Raw genomic sequence first — 21711 nt, 5'->3', positions numbered from 1 at the left:
CCAAATGAACTGGATGGAGTTGTAACTGTTCAAGTTGTACAAGGGCAATAAATGGATTTTGTTGGAGAGGTTGCAGGTGCTCCACAAGAGATTTGATCTCAGTTCATGGTTAGTGTTTGACTTCATCTGGCTTCCTGTTCTGCCTCTTAATCAAATCTCTGCATGTTTGGCTCTGCAAGGAGGAATATGTCAATTCTGCATCCAGAAACAAGTATGCCAAGCAAGAGCCACAAAATTAATTATTAGGGAAGTGTCATCATCATTAGTTTATTGTGAGTGGGAAGATTTAAAAATCTCTAATTTGTTTCCACCGCCAGCAGGATAACAGACTAAACAGCCTAACCAGGCCAGTTCCTGATGCAGTGTTTCAGTATTTCAGGTTTAGTCTGCGGCCCTTTCTTTACATTTGCATGTAGATACTTCAGATTCCAAGATATTTCAGAAAGCCAAATTGAACCAACATTTGCTGAGGCAGAGATCTGATAAAAATAAAGTCAATTTTTGACAGGTGTTTCAAAGTGCTGCTGAGCAGAAGGGAGGAATTGCAGGTGTGTCTCTGCCTGTTACATGCAGGTGGTTTCTGTGCCCAGAAGTTCCCTTAACTGTTACTGGGGTTCAGCCCAATTCATGGTACTGTCAAATAAAACCTCCTTCTGCTCGTCCTTGTCCTGTGTTTCCTCCACCCAGTGTTTTATATACCTTAAAGTGTCATGGTGGCTTTCTGCACTCCCCTGCAGTCTGTGCTGAGGGATTTCTTTGGCTGTCCACTTCTGTGCAGTTGCAAGTGCCAGGCTGAGCAGAATCTGCTTATGCCTGAGTGTAGAGGGTAACCCTCCTTCCCCTCCTGGAGGTGAACTGATTCTAGGTGCTGGCTTCTACACCCCCCCACCCCAGCCCAGCAGCAGTTGAAATCCTGCTGCTGCTGAGTTCTCCTCTCTTTGGCCAGGAGTTTCCATGGCAGCCCTGGAGAACAGGGATAGGCAAAGACCCCTGTTTTGCCGTGCAAAAAACTTGTGCTTGGAATTATGGAAGAGAGATGGATATTAGCTGGGAAGCCTGAAAGAGACCAAGAAAATAACCTTTTCCTAAAACTGTTGACTTGCAAACTGCTGCTGTTGCACCCCACAGCCAGTGTCCCTTGAGGGCTTGCACCCAGGGTTTGATCTCTGTATTATTTTCCTGTTCCAACCTGTCATTTTACTATAAGCACTTGTCTCTCAAGTGCTTCCTTCCGGGGTAGTTCTGGCTTGGACTTTCGCACAAAAACTGACTTCTGTGTCACTAGCCAGTTATGTATCAATAGGAATAGCAAGGTCCTGGAGGACTGGAGTAAGAAATTTATGTCAAACCCACTGCTCTCTTTAAAATTCAGTTATTTAGATCTTATACCAGCATGTGATGGTATTGGTTTTCTCTTTTCCCAAGGTGTTATCTTACCCTCAGTTACCACTGCCACTGGAGACTTACTTTAGAGTGACTCTGGGAAAGGCACTGAATTCCTACCCCATACCTGCCTGTAAAATAGGAAGGTGGTATTATACTACTTTTTTCTTCAAGTGGTGTACACAAAGTGGATGCTTTCCATCTTCAGGACTGCCTAAATTAGTAATCTTAGCCTGAGGGACTTAATCAATCACAATGCAAAGAGAAACTACAAGATTCAGATGTTCTTTGAAGCCACTTGTTGTGCCAGTAAACTGCAAGTGATGATGGGTCACTGTTCTAATTCTCAGTAGCATTTTATTTCCAAACCTTGCTAAGCAATTTACCCTCAAGGCTACAGGTGAAAGTCTATTCTTCCCTTGTTTTTTCCAGATGATCCAATGTTGCTGCTGGATTGTGGAGGAGAAGGTTAGGATGTGACTGGAAAATTCTGTCCTGCTCTCCTAGTTGCTGTAGAAAGGGGGCTGATGACACTTTCATTCTTCTGGGATGCCAGACAGCCCCCTGGGGGGAACCTTGTGCACCCGTGGCTAGGGCACCTTGCAGAGCCAAGCTGGAAGTCATAGAGCCTGTGCTGTATGGTTTGTGTGCCACTGTCCCACAGTGTCAGGGCTGCAGGCTCTGAGATAAGGTTAGATCTCTAGAGTAAGGGACAGGGAGGATATTTTATTACATATAAACTCAAAACTCGAGAACTATTCACAGAATTGTCATGATGATAGTTCCCCCCCCCCCCCCACTGGTCCCATAGGCCCCTAGTGAGTTGCTTGTACATTTCCTTGGAGCCATGAACTGAGATGTCTGCAAGAGGGAGTCCACGGAGAGCAGCTCCTGCCATTGTAGGATTTTGAGCTGTGTCTTGGCACTTGAACTGTTAAAAAGGAAGGAGACCTTGAAAGCTCATTTTAGACTTGTCCTTGTCTCAGACAAAGTTAAAACCAAATGAATTTTAGGGAGGGGTTGTATTAGGAAAACAAAAGATGTTAAAGCTCATCTCATTTTCTACCCTACTCTGCAAGGGTTACTCCCACTCTGCAAAGTGGTTTCATTAGTGTAGGGTATTGGAGTCACATTGAGGTGACCTGTGAGTTGTCTTGATTTGCTGCAGCTTCATTACTGAGGAGATTTTTTGGAAGATTGTTGCATTGCTGAAATTGGTAGCTCTGTGTGAGGTGTTCAGTTACCCAGGCATCAGTGTAAATCTTTAGTAGAGGCATAAGAATTTCTGTTATCTGAAGCTTATCTCTCATCTTACCCAAGCTAGGTAATGGAACTTTCACAGCCAGCATCTGGCCTAGAAGGTTTGTGTATGGGGGAGAAGGCCATGGTTAGCTTAAGCCCTGGAAATCTTTCAGCTGTCTTCATTCTAGAAATCTGCTTCAGCTTTCCTGATGGCAGTGGAGTTGTGCCCTGCTGCAGGTTGGTCACTGTCTGTACTTGTGAAGATGAGCCCCTTAACAGACTCCAGGCAAGTTTGAAAACCAGCCAGTATTTAGCAGAGTCCTAGCAAGCCTTCAGCCAGACCTGGCTCTTCTAAGGATGAACTGCCTGCAGCAGTAGAGTTTTACACTGCTTTAGTGCAGCTGGCACTGTGGGAAGATGAAGAAACCCTCCTTTGAAGACTTTCTGGAAAAGAAACTGCATCCGTCTAGGCAGTGCTTTGCTTATCAGCAAGGTTGGACTGAGAAGTGGTGGCACTGGCACTGTCTGAGGACAGTTAAAATTTACTGGATGGGGCGTGGAAGGAGCGCATCAAGTGCCACCAGAGACACTTGGTACAGGGAGATAAGCACAGGGCTGTCCCACCAGCTAATTAGAAAAGCATGAGTTGTCAGTCTGGAAATCTAAGATACCATCTTTGGATTAGGAGGAGGCTCAAGTACAGGGCAACACTAATTACTGATTTAAAACAATCACAGTGTTGTGTAATATTCCCTGTCACTAAAGAAACATTATTACCTGCTTATGGATACAGGTGAACAATAGGGAGAGCCCATCTGTCAGTTGCTTGGTGGGTGTTTCGTACAAACTCCCTTTGGCTCCAGAAAAATGTTGCTTTCTTCTTCAAGTAGGACACTTGGTGTTGTACTTGCCACCTCCTTCTCTCAGAGTTTGAAGGAGTAGGAACGCTTTGAGCTGCTTTGGTAATGGCTGCTTGCAGACCCGAGGGAAGAGTAGGTTTGATTGAGTGCTTGGTGACTGTAATACTTTGTAGAGGTCTGACATGAGTCCCCTCTGGGGAGGGTATAGCTGTTCTGGTGGAAGCAAAAATAGAGAAGCGGACAGAGGGCTGGGAACTTCCACCCTGCAGAGCTGCAATTTGACACTGCCTTGCCGATGAGAGCTCCACTTAGTCTTTGCAGGACATGGTTTCCACGTGCTGTTCTAAGTGCTCTGAATTTCCTGCCCAAGGGGGCTTGGCTGGCAAACCAAGTTAGTTATGTGTTTACACTGCCCACCTTGCAGAAGTGGTGAACTACTGCAGGTTGGATGCCTGGTTGCTTTTATATTTGAAAAAATTGCTTTTTTTGGCTAGGGTGGAGATCTGCTCAAGGATCAGAGTTAGGTTTGTTGACAGATGTCTGTCAAATATATCTTAAACTAATTTTAAACTGAAGTGACTGTGCAATTAGGTCCTGAGACTTGTGAAGAAGGACACTTGTTGGTACTATTGTGTTGCTGTGTTATTTCTGCAGATGTTGGGCTACAGCTAACCACATATACAAAAAAAAGGCACCAAAGGAGTGTGGTCGTGTTTACAAGTTGGTTACAAATTAGGCTCAATGGCTGGAAGTTGAGAGATACCTTCAGGAAGATGACTGGTTATTGAGTGGTGCTGGCTCTTGCCTCTAGTGATTGTGAGTGGCAGCAAGAGGCTTGTCTCTGCATGCTTGAGTCTGGAGCAGTTGTCTAGGGAAGTTATGGACTGCATTGACTTTTCAGCAAATGAAGATGACAGTGAAACATGACAAAGATGATAACCTGATGTCTAGAGCAGAAGAGTAGAGCATAATTTTTAAAATCAAATACTTATATTGTAAGAACTCCCAAGGAGAGGCAGGACATCAAGAGAGTAATAGTGCATTTTTATGTGCTTCAGGTTCCTTTCCTTGCAAGAGGAAGAAGATTCAAAATTTCCTGTGAAGTTATCCTAAGATAAAATCTTACTTGAGAATTGCGATTTATGCACTTTCACTCAGTCTGAGGTGTTCTCCTAAGTGCCAAAAGAAATTCATTGACTTAGGTACCCAGTTTAATAGTGCCACTTAATTAATTTTGGATTAATTCTATGTGTTGAGCCAGTTGCTTTACTGTGAATTATATCAGCTTTTATGCTGTTATGGTGGTAGTATCTAAGCTGAGTAACTTTGGGCTGTTTACTCTGTCAGCTTTCCCCTTCAAATTCATAATTTTGTGCTCCAAGGTGGCATTAAACATAAACCTTTGTATAGTGGCTTTCTGCTAGATAGCTGTTGATGGAAAATTTGGGTTTTGTGAAGCACACAGTTTTGATGGCTGATTAGTGAAACAAAGAACTTTTTTTCAATGACAGAACTGGGGTAGCTTTTTCTCTTGGATTATTTTGTCTACGAGTTGAGCCTAGCCTGTCTCTTCAAGGGCAGACTACAAGGCTTGGGAGGATTGGAGAAAACCCTTGCTCTGGAGCTTATACTGGCAACCCTTCTCAAAACTTGGAGGAGCTCCAAACACAGGACCTGTGCCACTGAGTTATTAATTTTGAGTTCTGCATGACTGTTCTTCTGTGGGAAGAGGTTGTACTCAACATCCCCGTCCAAAGTTGTTTATGTCTTGTAACACTGGCTACCCGAAAAGTCCAGGAACAGAAGAAGCAGACCACTGGGGCTGAGAACTGTGGCTTTGTGTTTTTCAAAACCTATATGGGGAGCATCTGCCCAGATGATTGCAGACTTGATGGGATGCAGCAGCCATATGCTTCATTGTCTGGCAGGTTAGTTTTTTTGTCAGCATGGGTCTTGTTTTTCTCAGGTGGTGTTTTTTCCACTTCCTCCTTTTGGGAAGAGGGGAGTCAACAGACTTCCTAACATGTGTAGGATAGCTTTTTTTTTTTTTAGAGAAGTGCTACTTAAACACCTGTTAACTGGTAGATGCAAGCCACATTGAGCTTTTCCTCTTGGCTTCCTATTACTGTTTTCCCCAGGATTCAAGGATGTTTCTGGCTATTCTTCCCCATATAGTGGTGCCATAATGTATAGAGGATCTTCTTTAGACTACAGTCCTCAAGGTTGTGACACAAATTTGTTCTTCTATAGTGCACCATGATTTTTATCCTATGCTTTCCTTCATGTGTTTAAAAAGCAAGGAAAGTGGAGAGAAATTTATTTGCGTTAGTTTGCTTTAAAGGTTGTTTCTGTGCTTGTAGGCAGAGACTTATAAACTCTTTAATGAAAACCACATAGAAGACAAACCTGAAACTTTGAATGCTCATTTCTCATGGCAGTATGGCCAGCTTATTGTTTCTGGACATGCTGGGACATGCCTCTGTGTGATGTTAATAAAAAATGGCTATTCTGTGGTAACTACCACTCATTTACACCCTTCTGTAATCTGAATTTTCAAGTTTAAGCAAGTTCTAAATTTCCATTTTAAAAGCAGTTAGACTTTCTTCACTATCTATCCAGTTTAACAGAAGAGTCCCCTTTTGAACATGTGTGCAGCTTCTGGAGTCCAGAGACAAACTGCCCAGCTAACTTGAAGGGTTTCAGCTAGAATGTGGTAGCAGTTTAATACCAGTTCCCCGTCCCTTCTCCAGTAGCTCTGTGCTAGCGAGGTGTCCAGTGAAATGCTTCCTTGCTATGTGAAAATCCATCCACTGGATATTTAGACACTGCTGTGTGTAAGACTGTCTCCCTTAAGTGGAGTGTCTGCAGCAAAGAGCAAGATCAGCCTGTGCTAGAGGGCAGGGCAGGGGCTGGTATTCAAAGCTGCAGATAGGGAGACCTGAATGAAAGCATCTGCTGAGCTTGTACAGTTGTGGAGGTGGCTCTCGTTTTGTGCCTGTGCTGCCATGGGAGTGAGTGCCAGGTCATGAACCATTTTTGATTGAGGATGGGAAAGCTCAGGGTGCTTCTTTCAGATTTGGTGCTAAATTGACCAAGTGAGAAACTGTAGCATCAGTAGGAACTGCAGTAAAAAAGGCAAAGCTTCTAGTTTGGAACTTTGTTTTAGAAAGAAAAAAAGGTGTTAAGAGTACTGATTGGAGGGGATGTTGACAGTCTTAGAATTCAAAATCAAATCCCTCCTGAAGTGACTTGAAACAAAATGGTGGGAGTTTTGTGAGTCCTTGAGATGGTTTAGACTGGGGTAGGGGTCACAAGCAGTAATCTGTCACAGCACTAACTCAAAGCTTGAGGTGCTGTGTGTGCAGTAGCAGCCAAGGCTTCCTTGCTGCTCTGGGGATGAGGTTTTGCTGACAAGGAGGGAGCTTAGTGTACAAACATGAGCAATCCCTTCTGGCTGAGGGTAGGATTTGCCTGGCAGTTGGTTGAGGTGAATCCATTGGTTTACTTAACTAGTTTGATGCCCATCAGCCAGCAGGGATTTGAATTCACTGCCTGGAATGGAGGGACCTGCACTCTGGTGACTCCTGCACAACCAATGTGGGAAGCTGGGACATGTGTGGCAATGTTTGCAGGGTTAGGGAAGCTTGGGCCCTCGGAGCTGAATCGAGATGATGTGCTTGGTGGTGGTTAGATGTGGCCAGGAAAGATGGGCTGAGGTAATGAACTGAATTGTCTGCTGTGCAAAGGGTCCTTTTGTATCCAGGCTGGGGTCCTTGTGTGCATCTCATCTGCTGTCAGGTTCGCTTTGCCTTATTAAGACCTTTGTGAAGGCCTTATTTGCTCAAACAGAAGGTATTTATTTGCTGCCCCAGTGCTTCCAATTAGCGAACTTGTGCCTCCTTCCAGCTTCCTTCCAGTTGTTTATTGAACCAGGTGTCCGCTGCACAACCTCTTCCCTTACTCTGAGCTTGACCTGCTTTCCTCATGTTGGTGGAAAAAGTAGGGCAGATTTCTAGCTTTGGATATTATTAGCCAGGAAACAAAGACACCCTGGGTTCTTATCACCCACATCCTAAAAGAGCTAACCTGTGATGAGGAAGTGCTTCAGGAAGCACTGTGGTGATGCCAGGAACCTTGGTCTGTGGGAAGGTGGAGGACAGGCCCTTAGTCTCATCCCTGGCTGCCTGGAGGGATTAATTTAGCTGCACATGGAGGAACAAAAAGAATCCCTAATGAAGAAGACAGGAGAGTTCCTAGGTTCCTAGGTTTCAAGAACATAAACAGAGCCCAAACATACAGTAAATTTTTTCTTTTCTTTTTTTTTTTTTGCATAAGCTGAACACTTCTGAGGTGATGCTGTGCCTCGGAGTGACAGCAAAGTTTGGCCTGACCTTTCTTGTGTGTGGCCTTGGTTGTCAGAACTGCATTTAGAGTGTGCCTGTGAGTGCTGTTTCCTGGGCAGGTGTAGTTGGGATGTAACAGAATTCAGCCTGGAAACAGCTTGAGCACCTAGTTTTTGAAAACTGATCATTTTGCATTCCTGGAGCCCTGTGTTAGTGCTTTATCTTGCTGACCAGCTGATGACATTGATTGCTGAAGGCCAACAGTCAAAACAGGATCCAGACCTCTTCCTGCTTTCACTTAAAGTAGATTGGCTTTCCTGGTGACCTGCTTAAGGATTTTGTCTCCACCTTTTTGGGTGGATGGTGGCAGTTGCTATAATACTGATTATTAATCAGCTGTTACTTTAACCCACAAATTTACTGTCTGTCACTAAAACTTCCAGGGAACTGATGGATAACTGTTGTTGTAAAGAATAAGGTTTTTGTCCTGACCTACCTTGTTTGATTCCTTAAAATAGACCAATGCTGCTCATATCTGACTTACACAGCTTCACAGCTGTATGTGAATAACCTATTTTGTGACATGCTTTCGATCTTTTTTTTTTCCCTCCAGTCTTAATTTAAACTATAATACTGTTCTTTTTCATTTCTTTCAGAATGGACTGCTGAATTGGGATTTATTGCAGACTCAACTGTACAGCACTGCTCATTGCTTCATCTATTACTAGTTATTTAAATTGGACTTTTAATATCCTGCCAGCTGCTGTCCACACACACATGGTGCATTGTTGCCATTCTCAGAATTGCATCTTTGAAACCCAGGCCCTCAGTAACCTTCATAGAAGAAAGAGGCGACCTCCTGCGTACATTTGTAGAGGGAGTTTTTGGCCCTGCTGCCCTCTGGCTTTCTGGCTGCTGCTGTATTTCTGAGACACTATGGAGCCCAGTATGGAGTACTGCTTAGCACAGGTGCTGCAGAAGGATGTTGGAAAAAGACTTCAGGTTGGCCAGGAATTGATAGATTATTTCTCAGATAAACAGAAGTCAGCTGATCTTGAACATGATCAGACTATGCTGGATAAAATGGTTGATGGACTGGCCACTTCTTGGGTAAATTCCAGCAATTATAAGGTAAGACTTTGTCATGTGGAATGTGATTACTGTCAGAAGTTTCGATGTCAAATGCTACTTGATTTGAATGAAAGCTGTATAGTAGACATTCTATAATACTGTTCTGTAAGCTGGTATTTAGACTGAATCACTGATTGTTGTGGTTGATAGCTGCTATGATATTGAGGGCTCAAGGCAGTAAAAATTCAGTGAATGGTGTTTTAAGCACAAGTGGATTTACATTTGGTGTTCATAGTTTGTGATATCCTGGTTTCTTTGTGTACTTTGTTGGCTGGTGGCATGCTTTGATCATCCCAGTAGTTTAGCAGTGTTCATGATTTCCTGCCATGCTAAAAGGTTTATGAAACTGAAAAAAGCATACATAAACTGCATTTGTTTTCACTGTCATTAAATCTTGCTAGACTTTTGCTGTTTTCTGTGGGCAACATAGTAGATCAATTGTACTTAGCTCAAAAAAAGATAATGTGTGTATGTGTCCTCTGTCGAATTTGATAATGTTGAGATGAGTTGGTAGGACCTGGAACTCCACTGCCTTGTTATCCCTGCCATGGTACTTCATTTCCCTTCAGGTTTAATGAGGAAGTCCTACCACAGCCAGGTACTGTGGGAGTGGAGAGGGATTCTCAGCTGTGACTTGGAAAATTCTTGTCCTGGTCTGTTCATGAGGCTCTCTGAAAAGTCTAAAAAAGTACTGAAGCTATTGTATGGGATGTAATAATGTTCCTTTTTGATAAGTGGTGGGGAATCTCAGAGTTCCTACATAGCTGGGCCTAAAGATGGGGGTTTTACTGGAGTTCACACCTGTAGAAGTGAAGGAGGGACTGGCTGTATAGGTTGTAAGTGCTCTGGAGCTCAGCATACTCCATTAAAATTATTTTAAACAGAAATTTTGATTGGGACATGGTTGTGACATTGCAGAGTGTTCTGCACAACTGCATTTCTTTCTTTTCATTTTTGTCAACAAGCAGCTGTTGTAGAAGCTGTTTGGCATGCAGGGGAAAAAAAAACCCAAACACTAAAACCACTATCAACAAACCACCAAAGCTAATATGGTCTCAGTAGAGAATCCATTCTGGTGGATCACATGAAGAAATATTTAGCTTGCTGTTACGAACAAGCAGTGTACAAATAATTTTGTGAGAGTATTACATATTCTTATTGCCCCTTTTCTTGCTAACTGGCTTTCTCTTACAAACTTCCATGATTCTCAGTGAAAGAGTAACCCAAGCACAGTAAAATTGAAATTATTACAAAATGTGCTATTTGTATGGATTTCATTAAGTGGTATGGATCATAGAGCTGTGCATTGATTTGCAATCCCAGTATCACACTTGGTTTGCAGAATTTCTATTCAGATAACTTGCTTGTCTTCCCAATCTTTTGTCTGTTGAACTACATGCTTAAAATGATCTGAGGTATTCATTTTCTGGTAACAAACTTGTGGCACTTCTGTAGTGCAGTGACTCTGTTCCAGAACTCATGCTGCTGAGCTGGCTGTTCTTTAATGTGTGTGTTCTGTAGATAGCATTTGATTAATAAGTTCTAGTAAGCATAACAGAGACATGTCTCAGATGTCTGGAGGGTGTTTTCTCAGTGAATGAGTATAATAGGAGATGTGAAGCGTTTGAGTGGGGCAAGCTGGCTATGTGAAGGTCAGCGATGTGGTGAAGTCTGCTTCAGGATCCAGCCAAGGCTTAGTGCACCCTCTTATGCCAATCTCTTCCTTGTGTTTTAATGCCTGCATCTGCATTATTGTCTTTTTTCCTGACTGCTTCTGGGATAGGGGTTCAGAAGCTGAGCTTTGTCTGGTGTGAGAGAGCACAGGGGAGCTGGTGTCATCTGATCCAGTTCATGGATTAGTGTGTCAACTCTAGGAGTGAAAGACTAAGCATCACTGCCCTACGATAGCCATCTGGAGAGCTAAACTGCAGTGGTCTGCTCACAGTGGAAGAAGCTGAAGTATTTGTAGTCTGTTTCTCTTCTCACCTCAGTCTCTTCGTTTGAAAAATCAGCTTAAAACAAAGATTGAGATCATCTGCATGATTTGAAATTTCCTAGCACTTCACCAATAAAGTGTGTGTTCTCAGAATAAGACTGAGTGTGGATAACAAGAGCCATTATACTGGGAGAGCATCCAGTTGATTCATGTCTAGGACTCCTCTAACTAAACACTTGTGCTTATATGTTATCACTGAGGAAACAACAGTGAACCAAAGAGGCATCTAAGGCAAACCAGTTTAGTTTGTCTTAAAATTAGCTTGAACTGATGATGAAATTGCAGCTTTACAGGAAGGGCTCAAGCTATCTCCCTCATTGGCATCCAAGTCTGATCTGTGTATGTCATGGCCATCATTGACCTTTTTAGGCTTTGTTGTTCTTCTGTACATTATTTCTATTTTTTCATGACACTACTTTGTGAAGTCCTTGACCTCAGCACCATGACTGCAGACAATGGAGTCTTCTTTTTCAAGAGATTCAGGAAAAAAAAGAATGATGGAGGATAGAGATGTTTTTCTTTGGTTGGTGCTGTCTCAAGTCTGTTACAAATAGCATGTGTAAAACTTAGTGAGGCCTGACATGCTTCTGATAGCACTCGGTACTCTAAAACTCCTTAACAAATCATCTTGTGACCTGATCACTGGTTCCTGCTTTGTAACAGACAGATGCCTTAGGTGCCGAAGGCACTTTTATAGTTCAGGATGCTTTTCAAGTCAAGGCAACATACAAGTGATTGTAAGAAACAAGGCACTGAAGTCCAGTGCAAAGCCATTTGCATGTTTGTGCTTGCTAGGAGTGTGCTTGAACTGCACCCAACAGCCATTGCAGGCTTGAGTTTTCTCAGCAGAACTTACAGATGTGTAGAAGACATAAGAATGGTGCAGAGTGATAAAATGAATTCCCTTTGAGAGCTCTTACTCCTCTTTGGAGCACATTGCTTAGAGAAGACAGCCTGTGTTTGTGTGAGCACTAGGAGTTGTGGATTACACCAGTGAGGTTGGGCTCAGGAAGGTATTGCAGGATGCTTTAGGCCAAGGAGGAATTCTGCCTCTGGTCGGTTTCTTCATTTGTGCTTTGTTTGCTTGGTCTGTGCTGTTTCAGGATGGTGGTTCTGCTTGACTCCTTTTCTTCCCCTACTAAGCATAAAAGGGAGTTATTTTGCTGAGCTTTGAATCTCTCAACAATAACTAAAGCCTGCACAGAGCTGTCTGTCTTAAAACATGAGGCAAAACAGCACAGCAGTGTCAGAGGCTTCAGCATGTCCTCTCAGGTTCCACAATCCTATGGCAAGGGGAGAGAGCAGTAATCCCCTGTGAGCCATCTCGCTTTGAGCTGCTTCTGCAGTATTTAGTAATGCGGATGTTAAGTGTGCAGGATCTCCTGGCTCATCTGTGGCTGATGAGCCTTTCTCAGTACCCAAACTGTGATGTAAATTAAAGTGTAATGGAAAGTAATATGTCCAGGATCTTTAGTTTTCAACCAGCCTGCTATTCCAAGAGATGAGCTGAGAGTGTTTGGCAGTGACCTTCTCTTGCCTGCTTCTCAACAGTATTGGGAGATGCGGTCTCTTGCACGTTTTTCCCTGGGATGTGTTGCCCGTGCTGTTGGCATTGAGGCTTCCAGTGGAAATAGCTCTTGTTATTGCAGGGTTTTTTTAGACAAACATCCAAGAGGGAGATTGGTGGTGACAGAGCCTTCAAGCAGGTCAGGGTCCAACATATTGAAGAGAGATTCTATTCAGTGTTTGCACTTGTTGCAGAGTGGTAGGAGAGGCTAGCTTGAAATGAAACTGGATGGAGGTTTGCAGTAAGGAATTGGATGCAGCTTTATATTTTTTTCATGCACTTCCGCAAGTAGTGATTTTTTTTGGCACTGCACTGCTCTCACTGCACAGGGTTTGCTTTCCAAGGAAAGTATCTCACCTTGCATGGAATGGTCCCTTTGTCCCGGTGCAGCCAGGTCTGTGTGAGGCTCTGTGCCCAGCAGCCTGTAGGACTGGGTTTTGCCTCTGAGAGGCGAGTTAAGAACTGACATGTTTAACAGACCCCTGGGTCTGAGGACACATCCACAGCCTCCCGTTGTGCTGGTAGACTCAGTCTGTCAGGGCAAGGCTGTGTCCTGAGCTTTGTTTGTGTTCATGTATGCAGCACTTTGGATTTGATTTGTTTAGTTCCCAGCTGATTTTGGTACTGAGACATCATGCTCTTTAAAGTGAAATATAAGATGTTAACAGGCATTTTTTTGATATGGTGAAATATTGCATGGATATTTTATTTCCCCTGACAAAATTCCTAATAACGTGAGAGAAAGCAACCTTCCATTCGGATCTGTTTCTGAATATCAAGCCTTACAAGAGCATGTTTCACTGAGCTGAAGAGAAATAAAACTTACAGAAATTAGCTGGCTTTCTTAAACTGTGTATCGAATATTTTTTTTTTTGCTTGCTAATTGAGGGGTAGAACAGATGGTGCAGGCTTAGTTTAAAGTGACATCCATTAGAGTTACTTAAGCTGATGAATGGTTGCTCACTATAAGCATACATTTGTTCTCTATACCGTGTTTATTTTGGTTGAAATTCGGTAGAAGAAATCTTGATTTAAGACATAATTATCATGCATGGTTATGGGTTGATATGATAATTTGGTGAGTGTGTTTTGTTGAGTATTTAATGCACAGAGGAAAGGACTTCACCATCTGTGGAAGAAAAAGAGACTTGTAAAGGGTTTCCAAGCAGCTGCTGTTAGCTGCTGAATTTTGAGCTGCTGGGGGTGCATGAAGATCAGTAATGTATACGTTCAGCTACTACTTTTATCCCTCTTTACCATGAAGCTGAAATTGCTAAAAAAGATGAATTAAATTAATTTTGATGTACAAAAGACATGAGAAAGGGACTGTGGAGGAAAAGTGATCTTGAGATCTGGACTTGAGAGTACAGCCCATTCCTTGCATATGCCCATATTGCAAAAGGGACTGTGGCAGAAAGTGCTGTTGTTGATTTCCCTTGTGGGGAGAAGAGTTACCTTAGGAAGGGCTAAAGACTCACTCCATTTGAACTGCATTTGTGGAGTGTGCCCAGTCCTTATTTTTAGGCTTCTGTGCTGGCATGCTTCTAATAGGTGGGTTTTCCTGCCTTAAACTTATGGAAGAGCAGAGTTTTGGCTCCAGGATATCCAGTTTCCTGTAGGCATTGATGTTAATTCCCAGTCCAGCTGATCAGTTGTTTTTCTCTGGCTGTAATAGCTGGACCTGCCTTCCCAGCACTTAAGTGCTCTGTATGGTAATTTGATTGGATTATGGTGCAGCTCTTACCTCTATTGTATCAGCAGTGTGGGGAGTGCCACAGAGGGTGCAGTGCAGAATAGAAGATTGTAGCAGTTGGAATAGATGAAATTCAGTGCTAGTTTCAGACCTTTGGATTCAGGGCAGGGGAAAAATTACCTGCTCTAGCAAGTCAGCATTTAGAATTCCCCTGTAGTTTTTTCTTCATACTTAAAAGGTAATAATGACTGGTGTAGCAGGAAGTATTGTCCTTTTCTGGTTGTAGTGTGAAGAACTCTAGTGGAGGAGTAATACTTTCTTGTTGTTTTATGCACGAAGTGGATGTGCTACTGGTTGCATAAAACAAAAGGTTTGTGAGCCTGAGTGTGCCAAAGAACAGTATCTCTCAGTTGTTTACCGAGGTATTACCAAATCAAATACAAATAATGAGAACCTACAGGATCCCAAGGGGGCATGCAGAGTGGAGACAGTGTGTTGAAATAATTAGGACAGAAGTTTGTGGCACATTCAAGGTCTAACCTCTTTTTCACTGGCTTTAGAGCTCAATATCCAAAGCTCATTCATGAAATAGAGGGGGCGGGAAAAGCCCTATCCCTGAGAAGAAAGGTAGCTTTCGTAAACCAAAGTGTATTTCCTTTGGGTCACCCGTTTCAGAAGTAGTTGAAGGCTGGAGCAGAGTCCTCAGGTGTCCCAGAAGTGTATGCAACACACCAACCTTACTAACCATAAGGAGATGCTTTAAACCAACCAAGGGTTTCACATTCAATAAAACTCCTCCAGCCGTTTTCCATCTCTCTTGTTTTGACCAAAGCAGACTAATTGCAACACTTACATGGAACTTTAATTAAATGGCAGCTTGATATCCCATCTCTTGGTGGCCCATAGTGGATGGTGAGAAATAAATGGAAAAAAGTAAACCTCTCCCTTGCATATCACTCTGGCTTGTCCAGATTTGATTCCCTGATTTTGTTTGTGACCAAATTAAGCTCTCATAGGATTTTAGTCCTGGGACTAACAAAAGTTGTCTGGGACTATTTTTTTTCTTGTTTGTTTGTTTGCTGTGTTGTTTTTGTTTAGTGTTTTAATTTTTGTGTGCATGTGGTTTTGATGGATTTTTTTGGTGTGTGTTTTTTGGGGGGTGTTTTTTGGTGTGTATTTGTTCGGGTGTTTTTGTTATGTTAGATATGTTTTCTCTTGTGTGTTTGGTAGAGTGACTGCCTCATCATTGGCAAGGCCAAGAGGCTCCTTTTTGGGACTGTGAGTCTGGGTCAACACACAACAGACTGAACCATTGTGGTTACTAAATTGAGAGGATAAAGCTATTCCTTTAATGCTGGTGTAGTGTTTCATTTGCAGCACTTCAGTCTTGTCACTAGGGTTTATTAGAGGTCTAACAGAGTTAGCCAGGTCTCAGAAAACCTTGGTGAGTATTACTTCACTGCAGGCTAAGGGTCACAGCTGATGCATTGGTGGAAAAGGCAGATTATTGGGGATTTATTTTCATGGGATAAGGGTGTACTAATGCTATTGTAGAGTGCCTTACTGGGCCCTTCTGTGGCATGTGTTGTACAGTTCTAGTTGCCTGTCTGCAAGAAAGGAATTCAAGCTGGAACAGGTGCAGGGAAGGGCTAGCAGGGTGTTTAGGGTATTGGAGAGCCTGCCTAACCAGAGGACACTAAGAGGTTTGGCTTGTTTAGTTTACAGTATGAAGGCTTACAGGGAATATGACTGCTGTCCATAAATACATCAGAGGGGTGACCGTCAGGGATGGGAAAGAACTCTTAGATTTAAAGGGCAAGGTTAGCACAAGAACAAATGGGTATAAACTGGCTGTGAGTAAATTTAGACTGCATGTCAGATGAAAGTTGCCTGCAGAAAGAACATTGGAAAACTCCTGGAGATGAACAGATAAGGATAAGACATTTGGTTTTAGGATAGATCTTGTGATGATTTTGAATCATTCATGTACAGTGTAGAGTAACAGGATTATGCATAGTGGCATGGCAATTTTGTTTCAGTCCTTTGTGAGGTAGAACAGATATGATACTGTGCCTTAAACTGCTTGAACACTGTAAATAAAATATTTTAAACAGTGTACTGGTTTTGGTCCTCAGAAATCCCAAAGTGACTTAGACTGTTCAAATTGTGCTTGTTACCTCTGGAGTAAAATTAGCAATCATTTATATGCATGTGGGACCCATCTGCCTTATGTTTAGTAAGTAACAGGGTGAGTAGGAGTGAATCCTCACTTTCCCTGACATGACCTGAATGGAAGGTTAGTGTCAGCGCTGGATTTACTGGCACCTTGATTTTTTTTGCTAGTCTCTAAATTATTCAGTGGAGTTTCCTTGTCCTCTTGATGCTGAAAGAAATACTCATCAGCCCTCAGAGTCCTCCTACCAGCACCAACCTGTTAGCTTCTCTATTGAAAGTATGCACTTTCTTCCATGTCTTCTTTGTGGGATATTCCTTGAAGTTGTCTTAAAAGTTGTCCTTGTCTCACCCTTAGAACTTCCACATGAAAAAATTGTCCCACTGTCAGTGGGCTCTAGTTGCCTCTGACTTGGTCTAGTTTTACTTAAGTCATTTTGTAAGTGGGGAAGTTGTATGAAGCCTCATTTCCTTTGCCTCTTTCTTTGTAGATTTGCTGGTATCTCATGCTTTGTTTTTCCTCTTACTGAGGGCTATGTTTCAGTGGAATCTCTTTACTGTATTTGTATTTGCATATAATCTTTGGTATCTCTCTTCTCTCTGCCACATTAGGTTAAAGTTTGCTAAAATTGACTAAAGAATTCAGAAGTTGGGTGAAAAAAGAATAGATAAATATTAGATCTACAATTTAATGATATCTTTCTTAAAAATAGTAATTAAAATACCCGATAATGCTTTTTTTAAGCATTCCATTGTGCTCTTAGCATTAAGTGCACCTATGGGTTTTTTTGGAAGACCAGCCCATGGGACTAGGTAGTCTGCTGCAGGGTTTTATCTTTGTGTTTCAGATGTGCATTTCTGGCTCTGGCAGCCCTCCTTTTTCAGCAGGTGCATTTTGGAACAGGAAGGCAGCATTAGCTATACGGCAGTTGGATCAGCCCTTAGGGTCACAGGGTAACTCAGGTTGCAAGGGCCTTTGGACTCACCATCTAGTTTCATCCACCATACCACTGTATACTGTCAAGGCCCTAAAAGTTATTTTTTGTTTTTTAGCAGAATTTATTAGCTGGTAAGTGCTAAGTGTCCCAGTGTCAGAGGTGCTTACATGAATTGACTCCCATGTAGATGTTTTTGGGATGCCAATGATGCCAGCAGTTTTGTGTGGTGACTCTGAGTCACCCAGGGTACCAGTGACAACTTAACTGAGGCTGAGCACAGTCAGCTTGCCTTGCTCAGAGCTGATGGCTGGAACTGTGTTTTGTGTGAGTCTGTATGAAGCTGCCTCATGTAATTGTATCCCGTGTGTCGTCTGGTCTGTGGCTGTATCATTAAATGTAAGAGGGAACACAGTGGAGACATGTAGTCTGAATTTTTCCAAATGAATGCTGCCTTCCACGAATCCTTCATTACTTTCTTTCTAGATGAGAGCTCTTTTTTTCTAACTAGGGAAAACCTACTGAGTTCTTCATTTGTGCTAACATGGAACTTTAAAACAAAACATCATTTGAGTATTCAAGAATTGGAGCAAAGACGTGCAGTTATCAGACCGTGGAGAGCCTGATAATTTTTTATAGTGTGGCTGGGATTTTGGCCAGAGGAAAGAATGTATAGGATTGAATCTGCATTAATTATAAGAAATTTTTTGTGGCTACTAATATTTTCTCATCTCTAAAAGTAACCTCCTGGAGAGAAGTTTGTGGAAATGATGAAAAATTGCAAAGTAGAGTCCCATTCTGACATAGAAACACAGAATGGCTTGGGTTGGAAGGGACCTTAAACATCCTCGGGTTTCAGCTCCCCTGCCACTGGTTGGGACACCTTCCACTAGATGCTAGACCAGGGTGCTCAAAGCCTCATCCAGCCTGGCCATGCCCTTTGTGTGGCAGCTCTGCTCCTACAGGCAGGACGTGCACACAAGCACAAAGGCTGGCAAGATTTCTTTGGGATGTGGAAGCACTGTGAGGTGAACTGTGGTGGTACCGCCTTGCCAGTGTTAAGAGTGTTCGTGCCAGTCAGCTGGTAGTTGAGAACCTGGTAACAGCAAATGGGAAACCTAAAGTTGCTTCAGTTCAGTGTGTTATGAAGTTATATTGTCTGAGTAATATCTGCATTTACTGTGAAATGTGTATTAGGAATCAGCTCTTTGTACTAATTTTCTTTGTGTCTGTTAGAGCTATACTCTATTAAAAGACAGCGAATTTGCCTTGTATTGCCATGACTCTCCATTTGACTAATATCAAGTGACATAGTTGTGTTGGGTCTAATTGGACATCCTGCAGCAAATGGAGGCATCGGTGCTTGTACAGTGACATGGAACAAATGTCTGCTTTTAACAATTTGGGAGGGCTTCGTGTCTCACTGTTGGGAGCTTAAATAAAGGGTCGTTACTAATTCAGTGTGTAAAGAGCTGAGCTTTACAGGCTTTTATTGATGTATACCCATCGCCAGAGTTGTCTGACAGAGCCAGTCCTGTTCATACTCCAATTTCCATAATAGCTCTGTAAATATAGACAGCTTGAGGTTTCACATTGGAATAAAAAGTGCACCTGAGTTTTGGAGGGAATTCTCTTTGCTTGTAGCTGATGGAGTCTGTCCTGATGCACCAAATTGTTTAACCCAATACTCCTCAACAGACTGTGTATTTGCGTGTGCTCTCATCTGTTGAAGTGCTGTGGACAGAACTATCCTTGTGCAAATACTACAGTGCACTCCTACTTTTGTAAATAAAGCCCTCAGAGAAGGCAGTTGTGTACCTTGATTAACTCTGAGATGCTCAGAGGGGCACTGCAGAGCTGTATCCTGAGGCATGAAGGGTGCCATCGCTGTGCTGCTGTTGTGTGCGGGGCTGAACTGCTTGACCTCCAGAAGGAATTTCTCACACCATGATTGGATGTGGTATGGAAAGCTGAAACTGCACACAGGTTTTAGGAGGTGCATGCTCTTACAGATTGGAATATTTTGTCTGTCTGGCTAGAGGTTTTCTTCCAGGCCCATATGGGTGGCTTTCCTGGTTTTCCTGTCTGCCTCTTCTACTTTCTTTCCTTTTAGGTCTTTAGGAAGTTGTTACCTGCATAATGTGGTTGGAATATGAATAAGTTATGTGAGTAGGTCTGCTTGTGAAAGACTACTAGCTTCAATCCCCATCAAGATCTGAACTTTCTTGTTGCCTTCAAAGAACTCTGCTTCTTTCTTTATGTTGGTCAGGTCTCATTCTCTACTTGCAGTTTCATCTGTTTCCTTCTGGAATTTCCTGTTCTATAAGCCTCCTGAAAGCTAATGAGAAGGTTTCCTAAGTAGGAGGGCATGTGTGGAGAAAAGTGCTCTGAAAAGTTGCACCTGGAGGTGGTGTGATGGGAACTGGTACTGCACATGAATGGGAAGGCAGGAGCTGACATCTTGGACCAAATGACAGTGCTTTGAAGGTGGAGATCTGAAAGTTCAATTTGCAGAACAGCTAGAGAGTGATGGTGGTGTGAAAAGAAGGATCATCCATGAAAAAAGGTATCTGTAAGATAATTCCCTTACAGGAACAGTGGTACAAATGGGGCATACATTTGGAAAAGGTGGAAGGGAGAGGCTATGTAATAGCAGAAAGGTGAGCTGCTGAGAACCATGTGAGAACTTCAAGCTGTTTAATACAGATGAGATGGGCTGGATTTTAGGTCTGCATGAAATACTGCAAGTTTAGAGACTTAATAAACTTGAAAAGTATCTTTCACATTTCTATCAGGGAGAGATCTTGAGTACTAGGTATTAACACGGTCTTAGCTGATTATCCTTCATTGTGCTATCACTGAGGTATCTGGGGCTGATGCTAATTAATGGCTCTCTGATAGGCATCTCTCAGTTTTCTGGTGGCCATTTTCAGGAGGAAGTAGTGCATGAGAATTGTAGCAGAGTGTGCTGCAGCTGGGCAAACACTTAAGAATGAAAGTCGGTGACTTTTCTAGGTGGTAGCTCTGTTACCAAACTAACTCTTGTGAAAGCTGGTGTGAGGGTGGCTTGCTGGCTTTTTTGTCTGTGGAAAGCAGGTTTCTCATGATGTAGTAGTGAGGTTGTCTAGGTCACATGAGTCCCATGGGCTCCCCAGTTCTTTCAGCTAATGTAAAGGAGGGAAATAAGGTGAAGGGAAAGTTGATTTAGACTGGAGAGCCAGGATGAATTGCTGGAATATGTACTTTATTTATACTCTGTATGGGTACTCCAGACTTCCATGTAGTGTTCTCTGTGTTTTAACTAGAATCCATATTTATCACAATTGTTTTGCAGGAGTGTGTTTTATGATGATTCCAAGATCACTGGTCAAACATCAGTGTAAGTCTGTTGGCACAAAGGGTGTTTCAGGTTGTCCTGCTGTTTTCATGTTCCCAGGCAGAGGGGGCTTATTTGGTGCAGCTACAGCCCTCAAACACTGCTGAGCAGAGGCCGTGCTTTGGATGGGTGAAACATGGAGTGAGAAAGAGTGGGGAGCTGTGCAAGTGTCCCCGTCTCAAAGAACCAGTTGTTGTGCAGACAGCTTAATGCAGGCAGTTCAGAAGGCTTGGATAAAGCCTCTGGGGAATCTGAAGGTGTGCATGAGCCAGGAGCTTGGAGGAGAAAGGAGCTGCTGATCTGGGAAGAGATGGAGCTGTGGGGAAAGGATAGTGTGCGATAGACTCTGCTATCCTTGTGGGAAGATATCCAGTGGTGACTCTCACATGGCAGTCTGAGAGGAAGAGAGCAGGAGGAGACATTCTGGTGTGTCTTTTAAAACTGGGATAAGGGAATCACAGGCAAAGAGAAGAGGCCAAGGGCAGGACTTTTAGATGGTGTTCATCAAGGTGGGAGTTGAGCCAGGAAAAGTTTGTGGCATGTCAAGAAGATGACCTGAGCCTGTTTATCTTCCTCTGTTTTCTTCATGGCTGTCACCATTGAAGTCTGGCATCTTCAGACTGGGAGGATGGAAATAAAGTGTGTTACTGGGGGGTTGTTTTCCAGAGATCAGAGGGACACTTGTGATAAATGAGAGAAGCAGTTCTGGTAAGTGAATGTGTGCTGGAAAATGGCTCTACAGCCAAACTTGGCTGAGGGACAGTTAAAACAAAAATGCCCTAAAAACTGCTTTTTTAGTCAGGAAAGGTGTGGTAGGGTTGGGACAATGGGAAGTGTGGAACTTAATTAAGAGCCAGATCCTGCTGCCACTAAAGTTGGAGAAATTGACCTCGACTGCTGCAATGTGCCATGGGCAGGCTCTCTGGAGATGGGAGAGAATTTTGGATGAACACCACGTCTAATGTGCGGACATCTAATGTCTCTGTTTATTTTTAGTTTGAGCTCTTCAAATG

General features: G+C 42.9%; 1 protein-coding gene across 1 annotated transcript in view; it reads left to right on the top strand.

Annotated features, from left to right (window-relative positions):
* The window catches only part of CLASP1 (cytoplasmic linker associated protein 1), a 170058-nt gene that overhangs the window by 3132 nt on the left and 145215 nt on the right, over nt 1–21711 (top strand). The window contains exon 2 of the mRNA XM_053948460.1: nt 8485–8959. Within this exon, the coding sequence (XP_053804435.1) occupies nt 8765–8959 (195 nt within the window). The 5' untranslated portion in view covers nt 8485–8764. The remainder of the gene's footprint in view (nt 1–8484; nt 8960–21711) is intronic.

The sequence above is a fragment of the Vidua chalybeata genome, chromosome 7 (genome assembly GCF_026979565.1).
Source record: "Vidua chalybeata isolate OUT-0048 chromosome 7, bVidCha1 merged haplotype, whole genome shotgun sequence".
NCBI classification, from domain to species: domain Eukaryota; kingdom Metazoa; phylum Chordata; class Aves; order Passeriformes; family Viduidae; genus Vidua; species Vidua chalybeata.
Note: the sequence above shows the minus strand (reverse complement) of the source record. Positions and strands in the feature narration are given on the sequence as shown.